Here is a 19,777-nt window from a genome sequence, read left to right on the forward strand (position 1 = left end):
TTCTTTTACACTTGAATGTTTCTCTTTGTATTGTTCTGATGTAAGGCATAAAAAAAGGGTTAACAACAGACATGAAAGTAAATTCCTGCAAGAAGGCGCCTTTTCCAAGAAATAATGTTTTTAGCTTCCCATGTTCTATAGCTGGGTCTATCATTATTTTATATCAATATTTTTTTTCACCTTTCTGATTATGCATTAAATAAAATCATCTAGTTGGTATTGAGATTTGTTGGCTTTAATAATAGCCATATTCACTCTGGTGAGGTCTAATCTCAGTTTTTTTATAACCTAGAAAGCATTTTGGTCTGCTGCAAACACATGGAGACATACCTAAAGCACAGTTGTCGAATCCGACAAGGAAGCATAGGTTAAACTAATCTGTTACCCTTTATTTAATAAAGAATGGCTTTAAAGCTTCTCAAAGATGTCTAAACTCCTGTTTTATACCTGCAACAGATATACAACAGCACAGTATTACAAAGTTATCTTTATTTTTACACAGAATGGCTTTAATTTGACCCAAATTCACTCCGTTGATGTCTGACCTCCTTGGGTTTTATATAAGCATTTTGGTTTTATGAGAACAGATGCAGATACAGAAGCTTCACCAAATTGGACAAGGCAGTGTAGGTTACCGAAATCTGTTACCCTAATGATGTCTAAACCTTTTATCTGTATTTTAAAATGCATTTTTGTCTGATGTGAGCAGCTACAGACATATACAGCATGGCCATCAAATCTGACAGTACATTAGAGATTGCGGAAATCTGGTATGGCTCTTTATTCTCAAATGTGTCTGTTCTCCATATTCATTCACATGTCTAATCACGTCAGGGTATTCTCTTGAGGTTTTATGAACAAATGTAGACAGATTATCATAATGCAAAAACAAAACAACTTAATTGTAATAAAAATCTGTTGAATTTTCTTTATGCATTTTTATTTTTTGATTTTGGGGTAAATTATGAACTGTGAGATTATCCCTTTAAGAATAAGTCACTGAGGCATCAAAGAGGTCAGAGGACATCAGAAAAAGAAAACTAATGATCAATCAAAAATGTTTTAATATTCTGATGACATACAGCTACAGAATATGCGGCTACTTGTATTTCGTTGAATTCATAAGAAAGTATGCAGAGATCTTTTTTGATCTTTACGCAACTCCAAAAATGGTCATTCAAGGAACCTAAAACAGAAATAAACACTTGAAAATATAAAGAATCTGTTATAAAGTGACGACTAAATTCATTATAAATTAAACTGTCATACCTTGGAGACCCTGGAATGACCGCAGAAGTCAGTCCTTCATTTTTCCCACACCAGGATAGTTAGTATGCATCTTGATTCCACTCCACTGGTTCATTTTTAGCATTTAAAAATCTCTCTTCATCCATCACTATTTGTGATGGATTTATTGTACTTTGTACTTGCATGTTCTTTTCAGAATCTTCAAGCTGTATTTGATCTTCGGACAGTTCTTCTCTGGTAATGTGAATCATTTCTTGTGCTCCACTCGTGCTGGATGCTTGGTCATTATTCACATCTTCCAAAAGCTCTTCTATCAACTGAACACCAGGCCATTTAACCATTTCAGTTCTACTTGCACTCTTGCGTCTCCCAGCATCCTCTCCAATCTTTACAACCCTGTTCTTCCACTCCCTAACAAGCCGATCACCCTTTTTATCCTTTAACTCTTTAGCAGTTGTTTCCACTGTCCCAACAATTACTTCTACATCCTCATCTAAATCATCCATGGGCATCTTTTTATATTTCTCTTTTGCTTCTTTTTGTTCTTCAGTATCAGTCACAATCTCCACAGTGTGACCGTCATCTTCCTCTTCATCGATTCCTTCTGCTCTCTTGAACTTCATCTCTTCTGTGTCCTCTTGATCTTTGACCCACCCTTCCATAGTCTGGATTAAAGATTGTTCGTTTTGGTCCAAAATCCAGGGTTTGCTTGTTATAGATTGTGTCACATGGGGCAAAGAAGCTGTTATGGAAGCAAGAACAAAACACTGATGTGTGACTTATAGTGTTTTCATTTGATAGACTCTGATGTTTTCTACTTACAATATGATTCAATTTCACACGTGGAATCACAACAAGCACAAACAGACGCATCGGTGTAGAGTTCCTCCCACCTGTTGGTACAGGATAAGAACTAAGAGTGAATGCATTCTCCGCATTTACACACTATGTTGCATAGCATATATGTGTGCAAAACAATGACTTACCTTCTCTCTACATTGTTATAGGTACATGACTTTGCAGTGGCACTTGTAGTGGCACTGTTAACCGATACAGTGCAATGCAAGTAAAAGTGCTGTAGAAATGCAGAAAGCAACACACATTCATTCATATGTTTAAATATAAACACACCTACATATTAGACGGGTAGGTTGTCACGTGTTTTATATACTGTAATTTCTACACAAAAACTATTTCTGCAGTGGTTCAATCATTCCTTGTTACTTTTTCCATTTTTTGCAGTTTCATACATTTTTAAAGACAAATTTCACTTTGCTGCATTATACAGCAAATATATAACCCCCCTCCCCCACCCCCACCCCCAAATTGTCTACAATTTGCAGAAAATGTCATTAAATCCTCTGATATGTTATGGAGGATGGCTTTTTATTTTTGATAATTAGAAAATTTTAGATAAATATTCTGGAAATTATTATTATTATTATAGAACGGTTCAATATTCCATCCAAAAATAATATATTCCTCAAGTTATGTGCAGTCAAGACTTTTTGTAAACCCAATATCAAATGCAACCTCACCCAATAGTGTGACAACTAGCCCCGTTCTCTCCTTTATATTGACATTTAAGAATGAAAACATTACCGTGCCAGTAACTTGGGGGAGTAAAAAGGCATCGACTGAAAACCTTATGATGTTAGACTGTCTTTGGTGAAAGCGTGAGAGACTTGCTTGTCTTCTGCTATCCTCCATACACCTGAAATTGCAGTGTTTGCTGTAAATATTCGTTCTTCTCCCATCAAAAGTGTATTCATGTTAATGAAAGCAGAGTCCTCCAAACCACGTACCCATAATTACAAATAACATCATGTTGTGGAATAGACTTTGGGTCTGTTGATGCTGTTACATAGCAGGAGTCGACAAAAATCCTTTCGTCCTCGGATATATAAGCAGCACTGATTTCAAAATACATGGGCTCGCCAAGCACAAAACTCCCATTTCCCTCGAGTCTTTCCCAGCGTTCTAGAGTTCACACACAATTTAATAGACCGATGGGCACCAACACCATATGAGAGGTCAAACAAAACAGGAAATTATACAGAAGGAGAGGAAAAGCTTACCATTACACACATAAAGACTAAACTTGGCCCTGCGTTCAAAAATCTTGTGAAACACATGCTCCCTCACCACAGGCAGGAAGCCCATTTTGTAGGAATAATGAAATCTGAAAAAAATGGATGATGAGGTGCATTTTATCTCCAAGTCCTGAACCCTGTCCAGATTGATGGCTTACCTATTGTATAGGCACTGGATGTTTAATGTAAGGGGCACAGCTCGGATGACTGTCCCTGGAGGCTCTGCTGGAGTATAGTGCAACGTGTTGGAATACATGATCTGGCTTTTCATCATCTGAGGAGGATCAAACGTTATATGGTAGTAAAATCAAAATGAACATGTTGAAAGTGCACCAACTTATTTTGTTCATGTTTCAGTGGATGGCCGAGAATAATGGTATCCAATAATTTGTGGATTATCGAGATGAACGACCCCTTTAAAGCCTACTGAATTATATTTGATACACGAGTTTCTAAGGCTTCTTTGCTGATAAACCTGTTGTACACAATCTACATGCCTTCTGTTGTGCGATTCATAATTTATACCTGGGATACATCTATAAGTGTATATATATATATATATATATATATATATATATATATATATATATATATATATATATATATATATATATATATATATATAAATAAATAATTTATTTTGTCTAAATGTTCAGTAAATGTTTCAATGTTTAAAAAAAATGAAGAGCTCAGATGCAAAGTGCAGTCTGAAATTTTCTTCTAAAATGAGCATTTTTCTCAGGCTCCTTTGTTTCTGTTCAGTTATTTCACTTTAATGAAATTGAAAAGAACCTATTCATTGCCATTAAAATGAAATGACTGAACCTACCACATAGAAATCTTAGAAAAATGCTAATTTTAGAAGAAATTTTCAAATGGCACTTTTGCATCTGAACTCTTCAAATAGATACTATATGACTATTATTTCATGTTAAACCTTACAGGGTTAACATTCACACAATGTAAAAAAAAAAAAAAAAAAAAAAAAAAGTGAAAAATGTAAATATCAAACTCTGACATCAAAATTCAGATTTTTACTCTCCTTTACCGAAAAGGTTCAAGAATCAATAATCAAAAATATTTGTCAATTTTAAATATTCTACAGTTTTATGCTTTTAATGTTATACATCTGACAGTATGGTGGGTTGAACATTTATAAACCCCTGACAAGCTACTTACCGTTAACGAGCTCTCGCAGTCATTGAGGTCGTAATGAAAATACAGAGAGTTCTCGTCTGAGCGAGAGACAGGACATGTTCCCAAGTGAAATGAAAACGGTGCACCTCTGAAGCCCAGCAGACTCTTATTCACGCGCACTGAGATCTTACTGTAGCCACACCACACCTCCACACCACGAGCATTACGCACTGGAGACACCTGGATGAGCTGAGGGGTCATTTGAGGAATTAGAAGGCTAGACAGACGGTTTGGTAACTGTCTCCTCCCGGACACAGGTCTGAACAGCTCCATGTCAGCGAGAGGAACAGGAGCATGCTGGAACATTGGGAAAACGTGGTATGGCCGCATAACCGCAGGGTTCCTTATAAACTCGCTGTCTCCTGTCCACGGCCTGACCGCGCCTGGCATGGCCTGCATGTCATGGACTTTCTGCTCCGCGGATAAGACATTGCTATATTCTAGATGAGCCCCGGTCCCATAAGTGTAAGCTCTGGTGATGTGCAGCATGCCAAGGAAGTACAAAGAACAACAAAAAAACAAACTCATTCGCTTCATGCTCACTATTAAGTCTTAAACGTTACATGGAGGAAGTAAATAAAGCGCAGCTGAGAAGAACGCAAGACGCGCGCGCCGCAGCCACCTGTTGATTGATGACGTAACGACTACTAATTAGGCTACTCGTTTAATGAGGACAGTCAGTTCTTTCGAATAGTTTTTCAATGAACCGGATAAAATAAAGTAAAACAAAATAAAATGCCGTCATCGCGTATTTCCGCCTCGGCGTCGTATATTTATATGTTTTCATCGATTACTTTTTAATATATATTTTTTATTTACGAATAATTAAATAGGCCTGTAAAAATAATAAACAAAAAAAAAGTGTACCTGCCATGATTTAGCTCATATATTGCCTATATAATATGGATTCACATTAAACAATACTGAAATTCGTTAACTTTATTTGGCTTCTGTTCTTGGTTTATTTAAAACGAGTTTATTTCCTATATGAGCGGATAAAACTGTTTTTATTTGTTACATGTTTGCTATTCAATTGTTAAATTAACTTATTTTTTGCCCGATTTATGATTCACTGAGTCGGTTCAATTCGACAGTCGCAAGATCCGATTCAGTAAATGATTCGACTCAATAAAAACAAAAACAAAAGAACGCTGTGAAAAGACGAGTATGTTCTCAAATTCATTTGATGTTTCTTTAAATACAGTCAGTGTCGGGTTCCTGCATTAGGCTAAAGTTTGCTATTGTTTTCAGGTTGAACACAACATTTGGTTTATAACTTTAGTTAGAAGTATGCACATTTAATGCTTAAACAGCATTGTGGGACTTTTGACTGACTTGAACTAAGAGTAGTTTTTGTTTTCCATACACAATGATTCTTGCTGTGAGACCCGGGGCCTGTACCATGAAGCCGGTTTAGCTGGCTAGCCAGGTAAGTTTCAGTTTAGTTTGTGCCAACTCTGGGTTTTAGGTACTATGAAAGTGGTTTGGCTTTTAGCAGTGTTCATTGCTATAGTAACTTATGCTCCACAGCTAACCTGCTCCAGGGCAACTTCAAGCAAAGTGACACAGTGAAGCCACTCCTCCAGTTTCTCTTTTTCCAAATTAAATGACGCTACATAGTGAAACATTTTTAAAGATAAACCAATCTTAATTTTAGAGACAATTATTTTTTTATTATTTAAATAATTATTTTACCCTTAATCCATTAAACAAGCCAGCTTAGTTTAATAGTAATTATTAAGCTTTTATTTTAAATGAATATAAACCTATAGATAATATGCAATATAAATAATTTTAGAATCAATAGATGTAAACATGACTACATATGAGTTTAGATTTTTAAGTACCTAAGTTGTTATACCTATAAATATTATAAACTCTATAAACTAACTTTACCACTTTTACTTGCACTTATATGGTAAGATGTTTTCCTCTTTCATGGATAGATTGTTTCATCTTGCTGTGTAAATTTGTTTAAATTCTTCATATTGTTCAGTCATTTAATCTTTGGTAATGAATCACACTACTTTTCGACTTCAAAAAGTGAATCACAGTTTCAAGACATGTGATTGGCTGCTCATTACTGATGTCACACATTCATGTGCACGCGCTCTATTAACTCAGGATCAAGCCTGAGTTGACAGAGAAAGTTGATGATCAGCTTCGTGGTACCAACAAAGCCGGATTGAACGGGTTTGGTTTTATCAACTCAAAACTAATCCTGTAACCCTGAGTTTGCTCAGCAACCATCATGGTACAGGCCCCAGAAATACACTTGTCTACTTCAACAAAATGTCTTACAGTAAGTCTAATGCATTCAAGTGATTCATAAAAGACCAGCAATAAACATTTTAGGTGCAACTTCCAGTAACTTCTGACTTGCAGTACAGCCATTAAAAATGGCATCAGCTAGCTATTATAGCTACCAAAAACATCCGAATTCCCTATGGAATGGAAGTAAAAGAATCTAGCTGATCTTGCGATTATTGCAATTAAAAAGATGGTGAAAAATATCCCTTTAGATGCTCCTCCACTTCAACAGAGGTGTTGGTTTGTGTGAGGGTCTTCAAGATTTATTGAGAGGTGACAGAGCAACAAGTTGTCCCGGATACTATCCCCTGCAACCCCTCCTTTTCTATATAGATATATTTCCTATACTCTTCAATAATGACTGAATAGACACAAAAATCTGTATTTGTGTTAGAAGCAGCTCAGAAACATCTGCATTTTAAAGTGTATCGGTGCTCAGACACTTTTCTGACGGAGCATGGTGAGTGTGTCATTTATATGGTGACCAAGGTCTGCTAAACATAACAAGATTGGAGGACCTACAGAGGCAACTCTCTCTTTAATAGAGAAACCAAAACCGATGATATCATAATACTTCAGACATTGTTTTCATGAAGGATGGTGTTGAAAAAAATGACAAAGTAAAGAAGCCAGTGAGGCCAATTACAAGTTTTAACTGGTTATTAAGAACATAAAGGACAGCAGTTATCATCACTGATCTGAGCAAGATAAGGTAGTTTGCAGGTCCTGACGCCTCAAAGGTGGCAGGTTCGAATCCCAGTCATTAGAATTAACCTCGAAAATGACATTTCACCCTAACATTGCTTTAACGTTAACTGGATGATGCATGGATGCTATGTACACAGATTACAATGGATGAAGATGCCATCAGTTAATTAAATATATGGTATTGGTCAGTCATGCTGAATGAAGCTCGCGTCCAATATGAAGTTCTCACATGATGTTTGAATTGTCGTGGATTTCTACACAGTTGCATGAGGCTTGAATTTTAGCTATACATATAATAAACTTTGATCAAACTCCTATAATCCTCTTCTGTTCAATTCTGTCCAGTGGCTGACCAATAAATCGAGGCACTTGTTTAATACCATGTTTCCGTTACATAATATAAATGTCAAGCTTTAACCTGTACCAAGAAAGAAAGCAAACAAAAAAACAGCAGAAAACAGATTTTTCCTTTTTTCCTTGTTAAATAGTAATAAATACATGAGATGCAGTGGTTTATTTTTCATTTTTCTGAAGCAGGAGGGTTAAAAAGTTCTCATTTTTATTTATTTATTTATTCATTTATTTATTTATCTGTCTGTTTTCTTTAGCAGCAATCCGAACATGGTTGAGAGTGGAGATAGCAGCCGAGAGAGAAGTAGTTCACTTTTTTGACTTGATGGCAAACAGCACTCACAGAGTGTTGTGAAGGAGGAAGGTGAGGAGGGGGAGAATGAAGACAGGAGAGAAAGCAAAATGAGAGGCAGGAAATGAAGTCAGAGTGGGAGGGGCCGCAGTCAGGAGGGCGTGACATTGTCCCTTCGTACCGAAGTATTCTGCCCTCCTGCTAAATCTCGCCCCAGACTCTTCCTTCCAACAGAAACATGGAGTAAGTACGAAAATAAAGAGAGAGAGAGAGAGAGAGCTACAGCAAGATTTGGCTTAGCATATCCAGAGTTAATACAAATGTGTTAACGCTTTCATAGTTTTCTGTCCAAAACAAAGAAGGTTAGAAAAAAGAGAGAGAGAGAGAGACAGAAACCAAAGTAAGAGAGGGATGAGAGTCTAGTGAGATGGTGAAGAAGAAGGCAGACTATTTTTTGAAACGAACAACAGGGAAGCATTTTGGTTTTCCTTCTGGCAAAATGTTTTGATGTTTTTCAAGACTTTCCTGTATCACTTCCTCCTTTATGTGAAGTCGAGTTACGTTCCCCCTCTCCTCGTGAAAGCGGCTCATGGTTCAGCCTCCTCCTCTAGTTGTTAGTTGGTGTTGCTCACTGTGTGGCGACTAAAAACAGTTTCTGTCATTTGCTTTATTTCATTCGTAGGATTTGTTTGATAGTTTCAGATATATAAGCCAGTGTGTCAAGCGAGATAAAGACTGGAAACATTAAAAAAAAGTAACAAAAATGTGTTTGAGTATGTCTTGCTTGTGTGTTTGTTTATATATGTGTGGGTTATGCTCAACTAGAAAAAAGCAACCAAAAACAACAAAATGAAGCCAAGAAAGAAAACAAAAAACCTCAAACCCAGTTTGTTTGTTTGCTTGTTGTTTTCTATGCATAAGTATCATGTCTGACCCCCCCCAAAAAAACTGTATAAATAAAACATTGAATAAATAACCCCCCCCCCCCCCCCCCCCCAAATACCCACCTCTCAATTTAGATCTCTTTCTAACCCCTCTCGTATCTCTCCTTATGTAGTGATTCTTAATAAATTAAAAATATACAATTACGGCAAAACCTCAGGAAAAAAACAAAGCAAACCAAAAATAAAAAAAGCATAAGGTACTCTCTCCCGCTGCTGTCATGTTGACAAAAACATTCAATTTTTTCAACCCAAAACTCTCCTCTCCTCAATAAAAATCTCTCGCTGCAAACCTGTCCTGAAATCACATAAAATCAAATAACAATATAAGAATGGTAAAAACAAACGTTCTGAAACCTTCTGTTGCGACTACTTCGCCTGCCGCCCTTCTCCTTCGATAAAAGAAAAACAAACAAACAGAAAAATAACTATAAAAATAGTTTCAAATCCCTCCCTTGACCTTCTCCCCATGCAAAACCAAAACAACGAAACGAAAAAACAAAACCGACTGTCTGATATTTCACAAGTTTTTCTCTGCGATTCTGTTATGTGTGGCTGCGCGTGTGTGTATGTGTGTCGTACGTTTACTACGTGTCACACGCGTGTGTGTGTGTGTGTACGTGTGGCGCTTTTGTCACTGTTATGTTGTCGTTAAAATTTTCGTATGGCTTTTGGAATTTGTTCAAGATTTATCAAGAGTTGGCTGCACTCTGACCGCTCCCACTCCCACTGCCGCACACTGCCATCATGGCGGACTCCTCGGAGTCCGGCCGCCCCCCAGCTCCCCCGACTCCTCTGGGCGGAGGCCCCCCGGTGAGCATCCCCCCCACTCCGACGCTTCCCTGCGGCGGGTTGTTATTGTTGTTGCTGCCGGCGTAGCACGGTGGGATGTATCCCAAACCGGAGGCAGCGACCATGCTGTCCTGGGAGGCTGGGGCCTGGGGCAACTGTTGCTGGGAAGCGGAAGGGGGCTGCTGGGGGGCCATAACTGTCCTAGTCCGAAAAGCAGAGAGGCCCAGGTGGAGGTTGGAGGAGCCGTACTGACTGGAGTCCAAGCTCGACGGGGGCGGCTGCATGATGGAAGACTGACCCAGGTGGTGGTGGTGGGTGAGGCTGAGCTCGATGCTGTCCTGCATCTGCGGGGAGGAGACGGGCATCAGCGCTTGGCCCTGCTGGCCCTGCGAGGCCTGGCCCTGCGGCTGGTTCTGCTGCTGTTGCTGTTGCCGGAGCTGTCTGCCGTTGCTGTGGTGGCTGCCGTAGATGGGGTGGGGATGGTGTGGCTCCATCATGCCCCCCATGTTGCCCAAGAAGTGGCGCGAGTGCTGCGTGGCCGCCGGCTTGTGCAACAGCAGCTGCGGGTAGGAGGAGTCGCTGCCGCTGTTGGACAGCTGACCCATGCTGCTGTCCCCACCTGGCCAGATGCGCAACTGCTGTTGAGACGGAGCCTGGAGAGAGAAGAGGCAATCAACATGAGTCCTTTCGACATGTTAACGAAGAGCTGTGTGGTGCTCTGCAATGATTTCTTACTTGTGGGCTCTGCATCTCGTAGTCCGTGTGAGAGACTGCGCTGTTGTAGTACCGGTTACTGTACCGGTAGTTTCGGTTGTCATTGGAAGAACCGCTAGATCCACCTGGATTGGGAGCAAGGACAAGGAACTGATGTAAAACGAGTCCTTTTCTTGTTTTACTATCCCTAAGTAACAGGTTTAAGGTGTGATCACACTACACTTATTAATATTATATGAATTTGCGTTCCAAAGTTCAAGTTTGGTGAATTTGTATCACATGAAGAAGTGTGACCAATAGACGATTGATACATCATGGCGTGACCTCTTAGCTGAATTTAAAGAACGTGAACTTTAAATCTGCAGCTTTGTGGCAAACTGGAGTAGACAGTATATTTTTACATTTCGGATGCTTTAGGGGTGTAACAATACACTTATGTCACGATCCAGTTTGATCCATGGTATTTTAAAATATATTCTAACACATATGGTATATTCACATTATATATACACGTCTACAACGGTTAGTAAAAAGTACTGCTTATAAAAATGCTAAATTTGGTTTTATAACAGAAATTGACATGAATAGTCCTTTCTCCCCCATGCACAGAAAAATGCACTAAATATTTAAACATACTTTGTCCAAGATTAGATACATTTACAAAATTGGAAATTATGTATTTTAATTCATTAATAATAATTACTAAACATTGTAGCTCAATGTCCCATTACTATATCTGATGCAAAATGAAATATTTCTACATGATTTTAACTGAACCACACGCAATACATATCATCGCTATCCACAATAGATAGTTGCATTTTTGTATTGCAATATATTGTGACAATTAATTGTTATACCCTTATCATATTTTTTATAATAGATGCCACAGAGTGTGACATTGCAGCGTTTGTAGAAATTTTGCATGCTCAAACTCTAGTGTGACTGCCGCATTACACACACTTACCAGAGCTGGAGACAGAGCTAGTGGTGGAGGTGGAGTGGCTGTGGTCCATGGCAGGGCTGGTGGAGGTGGAGCTGCTGGTGTTGGTGCCCTCATCTGTCGTCTTCTTGAAGAAGTTGTGCTGCAGCGCGTAAAAGGGTGTGATGCGCGTCTTGGGATCGTAGTCCAGCATGCGCAGGATCAGGTCCTTGAACTTCAGGTAGTCGCAGGGTGCGTGACCCTGTTCTCCAGCTCGCCTCCCCCCTGGACCTCCCGTCTCCACCCCCAGGATCTCGTGCAGTCGTCGCGTGGCAGGTGGTTTATATTCCTGGAGGGACAAATCAACACAGAGGAAGGGAAGAGAATGAGGCACAAATGTGTAGCATTTAGTGCAGATAACAGTTCACATTTGATCATTTTTAAACATTTAAAGACAAAGGGTGATAAACTACCAGTCTATAGAAACATATTACATTAGTAACAACCAATTTAAGGATTAATAAATGCATAAATCTACTAATATTATTACTTTAAAACTATAAAGTCAACATGAAATGGCATTTGCAACACGTCTGAGTAAAACTTTTATAGAATATTTTTGTAAAAAGTAGTGTTCAGTTTGATTTTCATCCATTGGGAAATGACTAGAACATGAAAAGTGGGTTCCAAATTTTTAATGAAAGTTACATACCGAAATGGAATATGATTTGAATACAAGTTTGTTCACGTTAACATTAACCAGCATTAGATTACCATGCTAGCTAGAAGAAAGTTGTAGTAGTACATACTTAAAACATTCCTGAAATTAGGAAAACAAACATTTTTCCTCTCTGTGCATTAATACACTGAGCACACGCGTGTATTGCAATTTTGATTTCATGTTGACTTTAATAGGAAACTAATCAGCCTCAGAAATCATTACTGAATGCAGGTGAAGAGGGGCTGAAAGTGAGAGATGTTTGTGGTTTTGTGGGAATAACGACGGTTGCAAAGCAGCTCACAGTGTCATAAAGGGTTCAACAATGAGATTTTTCGAAAGAACTTCAGTTGAAAGAACTACACACAATCACACATCTCCATAATTTCCAGATATTACTGCAAAATTACAGCATAGAATGTTTAATAACTAATGTATTATTGTAGTAAACTCATTTTCTTTTTGTTCCTGAAATATTAATATAAACATTTTTGTGAGACAAAATGTTTGTGCAGAATCCATTGAGATTGTTGTCCTGGTGACCAGAAAAAAGAAACACCTTATTGTTGAACCCTGTCATATACACAGTGCAGACCCTTTAACACTGATCCTCATCTGTGCCATTTTACACTGTATCATGGTCCATAAATACTATAAAAAGACTTAAATGTACCAGCACCTCCACCGTAAAAGTGTACAAAGCTTTCAAATGTTTTAACCTTTTTCTCTATTGTACACAAGGAAGCACAAAATGCATGCTGGAGCATTTGAGGTGAGTCTCTGGATGAGTTGGCAGTAAGTGCCAGACATTAATCCTGTAAAACAAAGTGTATTAGGACCTCATCCAGACTTTTACCCTCCACCTGGTATCACCTTTGCATCTTAATCTGCGGCCACATAACCACACACACACTTTCTACAGTCTTAACCTGAAGCTACTTTAACTTATCTTCACTGGAAACAGGGTCATTCTAGCTATTGGCTGCACTCACTTAACGTGTGACCTAATGCGTGTCACTGACTAGACTCAGAGCTGCTAACAGGTAGGGCTCTATACATATCTATACATAGCGATTCTTTTCATGCAACATTACATCTATATTTTAAATCTTCATTGTTATTTTAGCAGCACTTTACAATTAGTCTCCATTTGTTAACATGCAAGGTGATGCTCTATTAACTAACACAAATTAACTTTATTAACATTAACAAAGATGAATAAATGTAAAAAAATGTTCACTATTAAATCATATTAGCCAATTGCTTTAACAAATTATTATTAACAAATGGGACCTCATTATAAAGCCTTACTTTTTTATTTAAACTATCGTTCAGTCATTTTGGGTCAGCAAGATTTTATATTGATATTGATTTCTTTTAATGTATTTTATGTGCACTAAGGCTGCATTTATATTATCAAAACAGTATTACAATTTTAAATGACTGTTTTCTATTTTAATATATTTTAAAATGCAATTTAGTATTAATTTTCAGCAGCCATTACGCCAGTCTTCAGTGTCACATGATCCTTCAGAAATGATTACTTATTTGGTGCTCAAGAAACAATTCTATTATCAATGTTGAAAATGATGAATAAAAAGCTCAATAAAACAGCATTTTTGTACTTCCACTCTCACTTTAATGTATTAATATTGCATTGTATTATTAAAGTATTATTTTTCTTTTTTCGACCCCAAAGTTTTAAACGGTAGTGTATGGCCAAAAGTCTCTGGACACCCAATCCACTTAATGTGGATTTAATTTCAAAACCACTATGTGGTCCAGTTTTACTTTTTTATGTATACTGTACTATAAGCACAACTAACATGCCTGTTTCTACCTAGCATCTTAAAGACAGAATGAGGATGGTTGTGAAAATGATTGTGATGATGGCAATGATGAGGAGAACAGATGCTGTAGGTTGGGATTTTGATTGACCTTGTGCCTCTGTAAGCAGAGGCGGGTCAGCGGAGAGAGGAGAGAGGAGGAGGTTCACTAGCACACATTAGCCTTGCTTCAATTCCATCCCCAACATTTTTCTCCACCCACTCCATCCTCCTCCATTTTAGCCCCAGTTTTCTCTCTTCCCCTCTCCCTGAGGATAAGGTGAGTGGCGGTGCGGAGCAGGTGACGGTGAGGGAGGGGGGTCTTTGGAAGGAGGGCGAAGGTTAAGTAGAAGCAGAGTTTTACTCACGGAGGCTGAAGGATAAAGTACCTTCTTAATGTCCTTGTTCTTCTTGACGGTCCACAGGCCGTCGGACAGCTTGTCGAAGTACTTGCGTGCTTTAGGGGCCTGATCCAGCATATGGTTGGGCGGGACCCCCAGCACCTCCACTATTTTATTCATCTGGTCCACCTGAGAAAGATACAGTACAACGTTAGAACAAGATCCATATGGACTTTGTTGTAACTGACATTTTGGCAAGTATGCGTCTGATTCATTAGGTATCATACATATAACAGATCAATACATTTTGAAATGCATTAAACGGATAGTTCTCCCAAAAATGAAAATTCTGTCATTAATTGCTCACGCTCAAGTTGTTCTAAACCTGTAAGACCTTCATTCATCTTCAGAATGCAAATTTAGATATTTTTAATGAAATTGCGGAAGAGAAGAAATTGTTGAATAAAGTCATTATTTTGTTTCTTAGCGCACAAAAAGTATTCTCGTAGCTTCATAACATTAAGTTAGAACCACTGATGTCACATGGACTATTTTAATGATGTCCTTACTACCTTTCTGGGCCTTGAATGTTTCAGTTGTGTTGTTGTCTATGATGGGTTAGAAAGCTCTCGGATTTCATCAACGACGATAAAAGATGAACGAAGGTCTTACAGGTTTGGAACAAAATGAGGTTGAGTAATTAATGACAGATTTTCATTTTTGGGTGAACTATCCCTTTAAGGAGTTAAAGCGCGTATACACAGGATCTTTTGTTCATTTATTATTATTTATATACTTTTGTATTATGTGTTCAAATTTTGAATTAGCATTTATTTGCATATTTTCATTTTACATTTTAATTCCAGTTTATTATTCTCGAATAACTAAACCTGGCTCTCGCCATAAACAGCCACAGAATCTGTCATGGCGTTAAAAAAGGAAGAAAAAAAATTCAGTTTAAGTTTTAGTAATTTTTTAAAACACTATTTAGCTTGAATTAATTTTTTAGTGATTTTTGTACTTCAACTTATGTTTTTTTAGGTTATTCATATTTAATTTAAGCTTTAGTTCAAATACCGAAAACAAAATGATGGACCAATCAGAATAAGTTGGAGCATCTCCCATTTGGAATATTTAAAGTAGCAACTGTATCTGCTAATTTCTTTAAAATAATTATAATAAATAGTGCATAAATGCGGACAAGGCGGAGAATAATAAAATCTCTTATATCCTGTTTGTATGCCTGTTAAAGCAATTTAATTCTTACAAGTGGATGAACGTCAAAAAAAGACATACATAGGACGTCACAAAGCTTTGCACAGTCACTGTGTGACTAATCCCTGAGTCGTACCTCATTGGAGCCACTGAAGAGCGGTTCGCCCGTGTGCATCTCCACCAGGATACAGCCCAGGGACCACATGTCTATAGCCAGGTCATATGGCATGCCCAGCAACACCTCAGGAGAGCGGTAAAAGCGACTCTGGATGTACTGGTAAATCTAATACAGAAAGAAGACAGTAATGAACGACATGCACAAACAAAGCATGCACAAGTTTCTACCAAGCAGACTGAGCTCTCATAGTGACTATTGAGTACATTTACACTTTTCTCCACTAGGAGGCAGCAAAATCTACAAGTTAAGAAGGGTGCAGCACTGCTACTAGGAATCTCAAGCAGTAAAATCCATTTCAGCTGTGGGAAAGTCCTCTAGAATGTGCTCTGAATGCACATCCCATCAACTAAGACCACTGCGTTTTCTTCTCGCTTACAGATGCATTTAACCATTAAATGTTCACCACTGCATGTCAATTTTGTTCATTTAAATGCAAGTTCACTAATTACTACTGAGAGTGACCTCATATCAGCCTGCCGTTAACAAACAACGATGCCAATGGGCCTGAGATGCCATCTCACCCTCTGTCCTAGCTGGCAGGAACTGCCAAAATCCACAATTTTGATAGCACTGCGCTTGGGATTGCAAAGGAGGATGTTCTCAGGCTTGAGGTCGCAGTGGATGATGCTGAGCTCGGGCGTGGCCAGGAAGAGCAGTGCCGTGCACAGCTGCTGAGCGAACTTGCGCGTCAGGTTGAGCGAGACGCCGCGGAAGTTGGTGTTACGCAGGAGGTCGTACAGGTTGTAGGAGAGAAGCTCGAACACCAGGCACAGGTGGTTACGGAACATGAAGTGCCTCTTTAAGTGGACTGAGGAAACAAGAGTAAGATAGAGAAGATGTATTATTGTAGCAGTTGGCAAAAGGCAGTTAATTGTAAGTCAACTTGATATCCATGAGATCCAGATCATTCATTATACTTTGATTTCGATCTGTGAAATAACCTCATGTACTACTTTTAGTCTTGTTTACTTGTTGCTTTGTGGTGGGAGGAAATTTTCTTGCCATTAGGTCAGGGTTTTACTACAGAAGACTAAAGGTAGAGTAACAGCTGCTTATATTCATACTCTTGTGTCTGGTTTTTACCTATGTAGTACTTCATCTCAGTGTCGTGTTTGTTCATGAGCTCAAGAAGCCGCAGCTCAATCTGGGCCTGGTTCAGGAAGGCTTTCTTGTTCTTGATGATCTTGATGGCCACCCACTCCTGCTCATGGTGGTCATAGGCTTTCACCACCTACACACATAAAACGATCTTATAGTTTTACAACAGTAAATGAGAGTGTCAAAATATTTCATGTATAAAACTTGACATTTCAAAAATGCATCTGAGTTTCTGTACAGAGAGCTTTAATTTCTTCACATTCACTGTAAAGAAAAAAGCCTTATTAGATCTTTATGTCTGTAGTGTGGTTTGCTTATAAAAATGCAGTAAACGAGAACACAAAGCAGCTTACATTATTTTCATAATTTCATTATTCTAACATACTTTTCTATTCAAATCTAATGTAACGAAACATCCCTTGCTAGTTTGCAGTTTTAAATGCCCCCTATTGAACATGAGCACCATTGTCTTGGTTTGATTTTATGCCTGTATTCTTTTAGACTCGATATCTAAGTAGCAGCAATGAGATGTTTGACCAAATCGTGCACCCTTAGCCAATTCTCTTCTCATCTTCAGAGTTATGCTAACCTGTCCGAAGGAGCCCTTGCCAATAAGCGAGTCGATCTCGTAGCGGTCCAGCCACTTCTCCCCGTTCTTCACAATGTAGTCATAGTTGTCGTCGTCGTAGCCATCGTTGTACACCTTGCGCTCTTTTTTGGTGCTAGAGTCCTCGGGGGGAACCTGCTGGGCTCGCCGTTTCTTCTTTGTGTAATACACCTGGAAGGCAAGCAAAGATTTAATATTTGCACGTCTGTTGCTACTTCGCTAATCACTGGAGAGTTTGTATGACTGGACTTATTGTGAGTATAAATATGAAAAGGCCTGTGCTGGCTCACCTCATTGATGTGCTTGTATGTCTTGATGAGATCGACTGAGAGTTTTCGTAGCGGGGCGCTGGCGGGATCTCGAAAACTCGGGGGAATCCTCCTCTGCAGGATGGTCATATCTGACAGCACCTGGGAAAAAAAGTGACAAACATACAACTGTAAGAAAAAGGAGGGGCAACTGAGGAACCACCATAAGAAAAACCACAAGGTTAAAGGAATTATTTATATTTATATATATATATATATATATATATATATATATATATATATATATATATATATATATATATATATATATATATGAATGAATGAAAACTACATTCTAAAGATTTTATGAATTTTCTTATTTTCATTAAAATTCAAGTATGCAAAGTTAACTAATAAATGCATTCATTTAGTGTGATTAAGTATAAATAAAATATTGCAATAAAAAGCTGATTATTTATCTTCCCCCTGAACTGTACATGTAAACTGTAACCAGGGATTCACCAACCTACATGCAATAGTGATGCAATAGCTAATGACATCATTATGGATGTATACATAGACCAATAATGAAACACTGCAGAATATAAGAACCTGTCCTGGGCAAACAATTCATTACTCTACCTCAGGCAGATAGATCAACTCAAATGCATAATGTAACTGTAGACTGCAGGCCAGTAACAGGCAATTTTATTGAAATAAACCCATATACTGCTTTCTGTAGTCACTTGTTGTAATGTCTATGCAATGATTTAGTAGTCAAACACACTAATGTCATCTTCATTTGAGGCCTTTCTCAGCAGGTTTTTAAACACAGTGTATGCAATTGCAATTAATTTATTAATCACCATGTAATTGTGTTTATTCGACTGCAATGTTTAAATAAAATATGGTGAAGAGAAGTCACAAAAACATATTTTTCGTAACTATGACTATTGATATCCAACCACACAATAACAATGATGCTTTACACATGGGTTATATCATAGAATTTAATTGCAAGGAAGCATGTTTCTGGTACCTGCTGCTGGTCGGCCATGGAGTGGATGTTACCGAAGGAGGGGTGGCTGTGCTGGCTCGACATGGTTGGCTCAGCGGGGGAGAAGCCCAAGGCGGCAGGCTGGCAGAGGGTAGAGGAGGGGGGCTTGCATCCTGAGCTGCTTCCACCTTCATAGAGAAAAGGGAAAAAAGACGAGAGAGGTTTCAGAGGACACATTGCTAAAGTGCATCACACACGCCAAGCAAATACTGACATGGGTGTGGGGAGAAACACTGCACTGCAGGGGGAAGTAGAAATATGAACACACATCCTCACACACACACACACCATATTGGAAGTCAAACTGAAGGCATTTTCAGAGCCTCCAGCTAAGAGATCTTTGAAATCTCCTACAATCAGATGGAATAGTGATAAGAATGATCGGTTATCCTCTCAAGAAGCTCCATTTCATTTTGGCTGAGAAATTACAGCACCGTTTCTCAGGTCAGCATGACAAGTGTGCGTTGGAGGTGGGAATACACTGCTATACACCTTCAAAGACCTGAGAATGGTTTCCAAATCTGAATAATTCTCTCAACTTTCTGAGCAGCATGTGTTTTTCCAACAGCTACGGGCGGACAATATGCAAACGCCAGAAAATCACTGTACTGTATGTCACTGCCAAACCGGTGAAACAAAGAAAATCTGCCGTATGACATTGCAAACCAAAATCTCTGTGGATGATGGGAGTGACTGGGAGGCAAGCAGAGCTATCCATGGTCCTGTGCTGCCCCTCGTTGGCCAAGAATATGCTGCAGCTTTTACTTTCAAATAAAGGCTGCACATAAGACTGCCTGCTATAGTGCTGACCTCAAATTACAGGTGAATCACGGCGAAAACATGTCATATTTCAACTCAAAAGCCAAAAAAAAAAAAGAAAATATATTTGCATATTTTATATTTATTTTGTAGGTCCATAAT

General features: G+C 38.5%; 2 protein-coding genes across 5 annotated transcripts in view; both read right to left on the bottom strand.

Annotated features, from left to right (window-relative positions):
• Window positions 1-1,269: 1,269 nt before the first annotated feature.
• Window positions 1,270-5,169, bottom strand: zp3d.1 (zona pellucida glycoprotein 3d tandem duplicate 1). Its single transcript, XM_079444271.1, has 8 exons — window positions 4,521-5,169; window positions 3,500-3,615; window positions 3,327-3,430; window positions 3,054-3,228; window positions 2,851-2,962; window positions 2,235-2,323; window positions 2,071-2,141; window positions 1,270-1,990 (listed from the first exon to the last, which is right to left on the bottom strand). Exons 1-8 carry the CDS (start codon window positions 5,073-5,075, stop codon window positions 1,329-1,331), a joined length of 1,884 nt encoding a protein of 627 aa, XP_079300397.1. The 5' UTR covers window positions 5,076-5,169; the 3' UTR covers window positions 1,270-1,328.
• Window positions 5,170-7,369: 2,200 nt separating this feature from the next.
• The window catches only part of dyrk1b (dual-specificity tyrosine-(Y)-phosphorylation regulated kinase 1B), a 42,592-nt gene continuing 30,184 nt past the window's right edge, over window positions 7,370-19,777 (bottom strand). For 2 of the 4 annotated variants that reach the window (XM_079445632.1, XM_079445630.1), the window contains exons 2-11: window positions 18,839-18,984; window positions 17,842-17,961; window positions 17,534-17,722; window positions 16,930-17,077; window positions 16,368-16,654; window positions 15,805-15,951; window positions 14,502-14,642; window positions 11,614-11,917; window positions 10,668-10,771; window positions 7,370-10,585 (exon numbers count right to left, since the gene is read on the bottom strand). In XM_079445632.1, coding sequence (XP_079301758.1) covers window positions 9,833-10,585; window positions 10,668-10,771; window positions 11,614-11,917; window positions 14,502-14,642; window positions 15,805-15,951; window positions 16,368-16,654; window positions 16,930-17,077; window positions 17,534-17,722; window positions 17,842-17,961; window positions 18,839-18,901 — 2,256 coding nt within the window. In that variant the 5' untranslated portion in view covers window positions 18,902-18,984 and the 3' untranslated portion in view covers window positions 7,370-9,832. Of the gene's footprint in view, window positions 10,586-10,667; window positions 10,772-11,613; window positions 11,918-14,480; window positions 14,643-15,804; window positions 15,952-16,367; window positions 16,655-16,929; window positions 17,078-17,533; window positions 17,723-17,841; window positions 17,962-18,838; window positions 18,985-19,777 lie in introns of all 4 variants that reach the window. The other 2 variants (XM_079445631.1, XM_079445629.1) reach the window with 1 other exon arrangement.

Source organism: Barbus barbus (assembly GCF_936440315.1).
Source record: "Barbus barbus genome assembly, chromosome: 21".
Classification (NCBI taxonomy): Eukaryota; Metazoa; Chordata; class Actinopteri; order Cypriniformes; family Cyprinidae; genus Barbus; species Barbus barbus.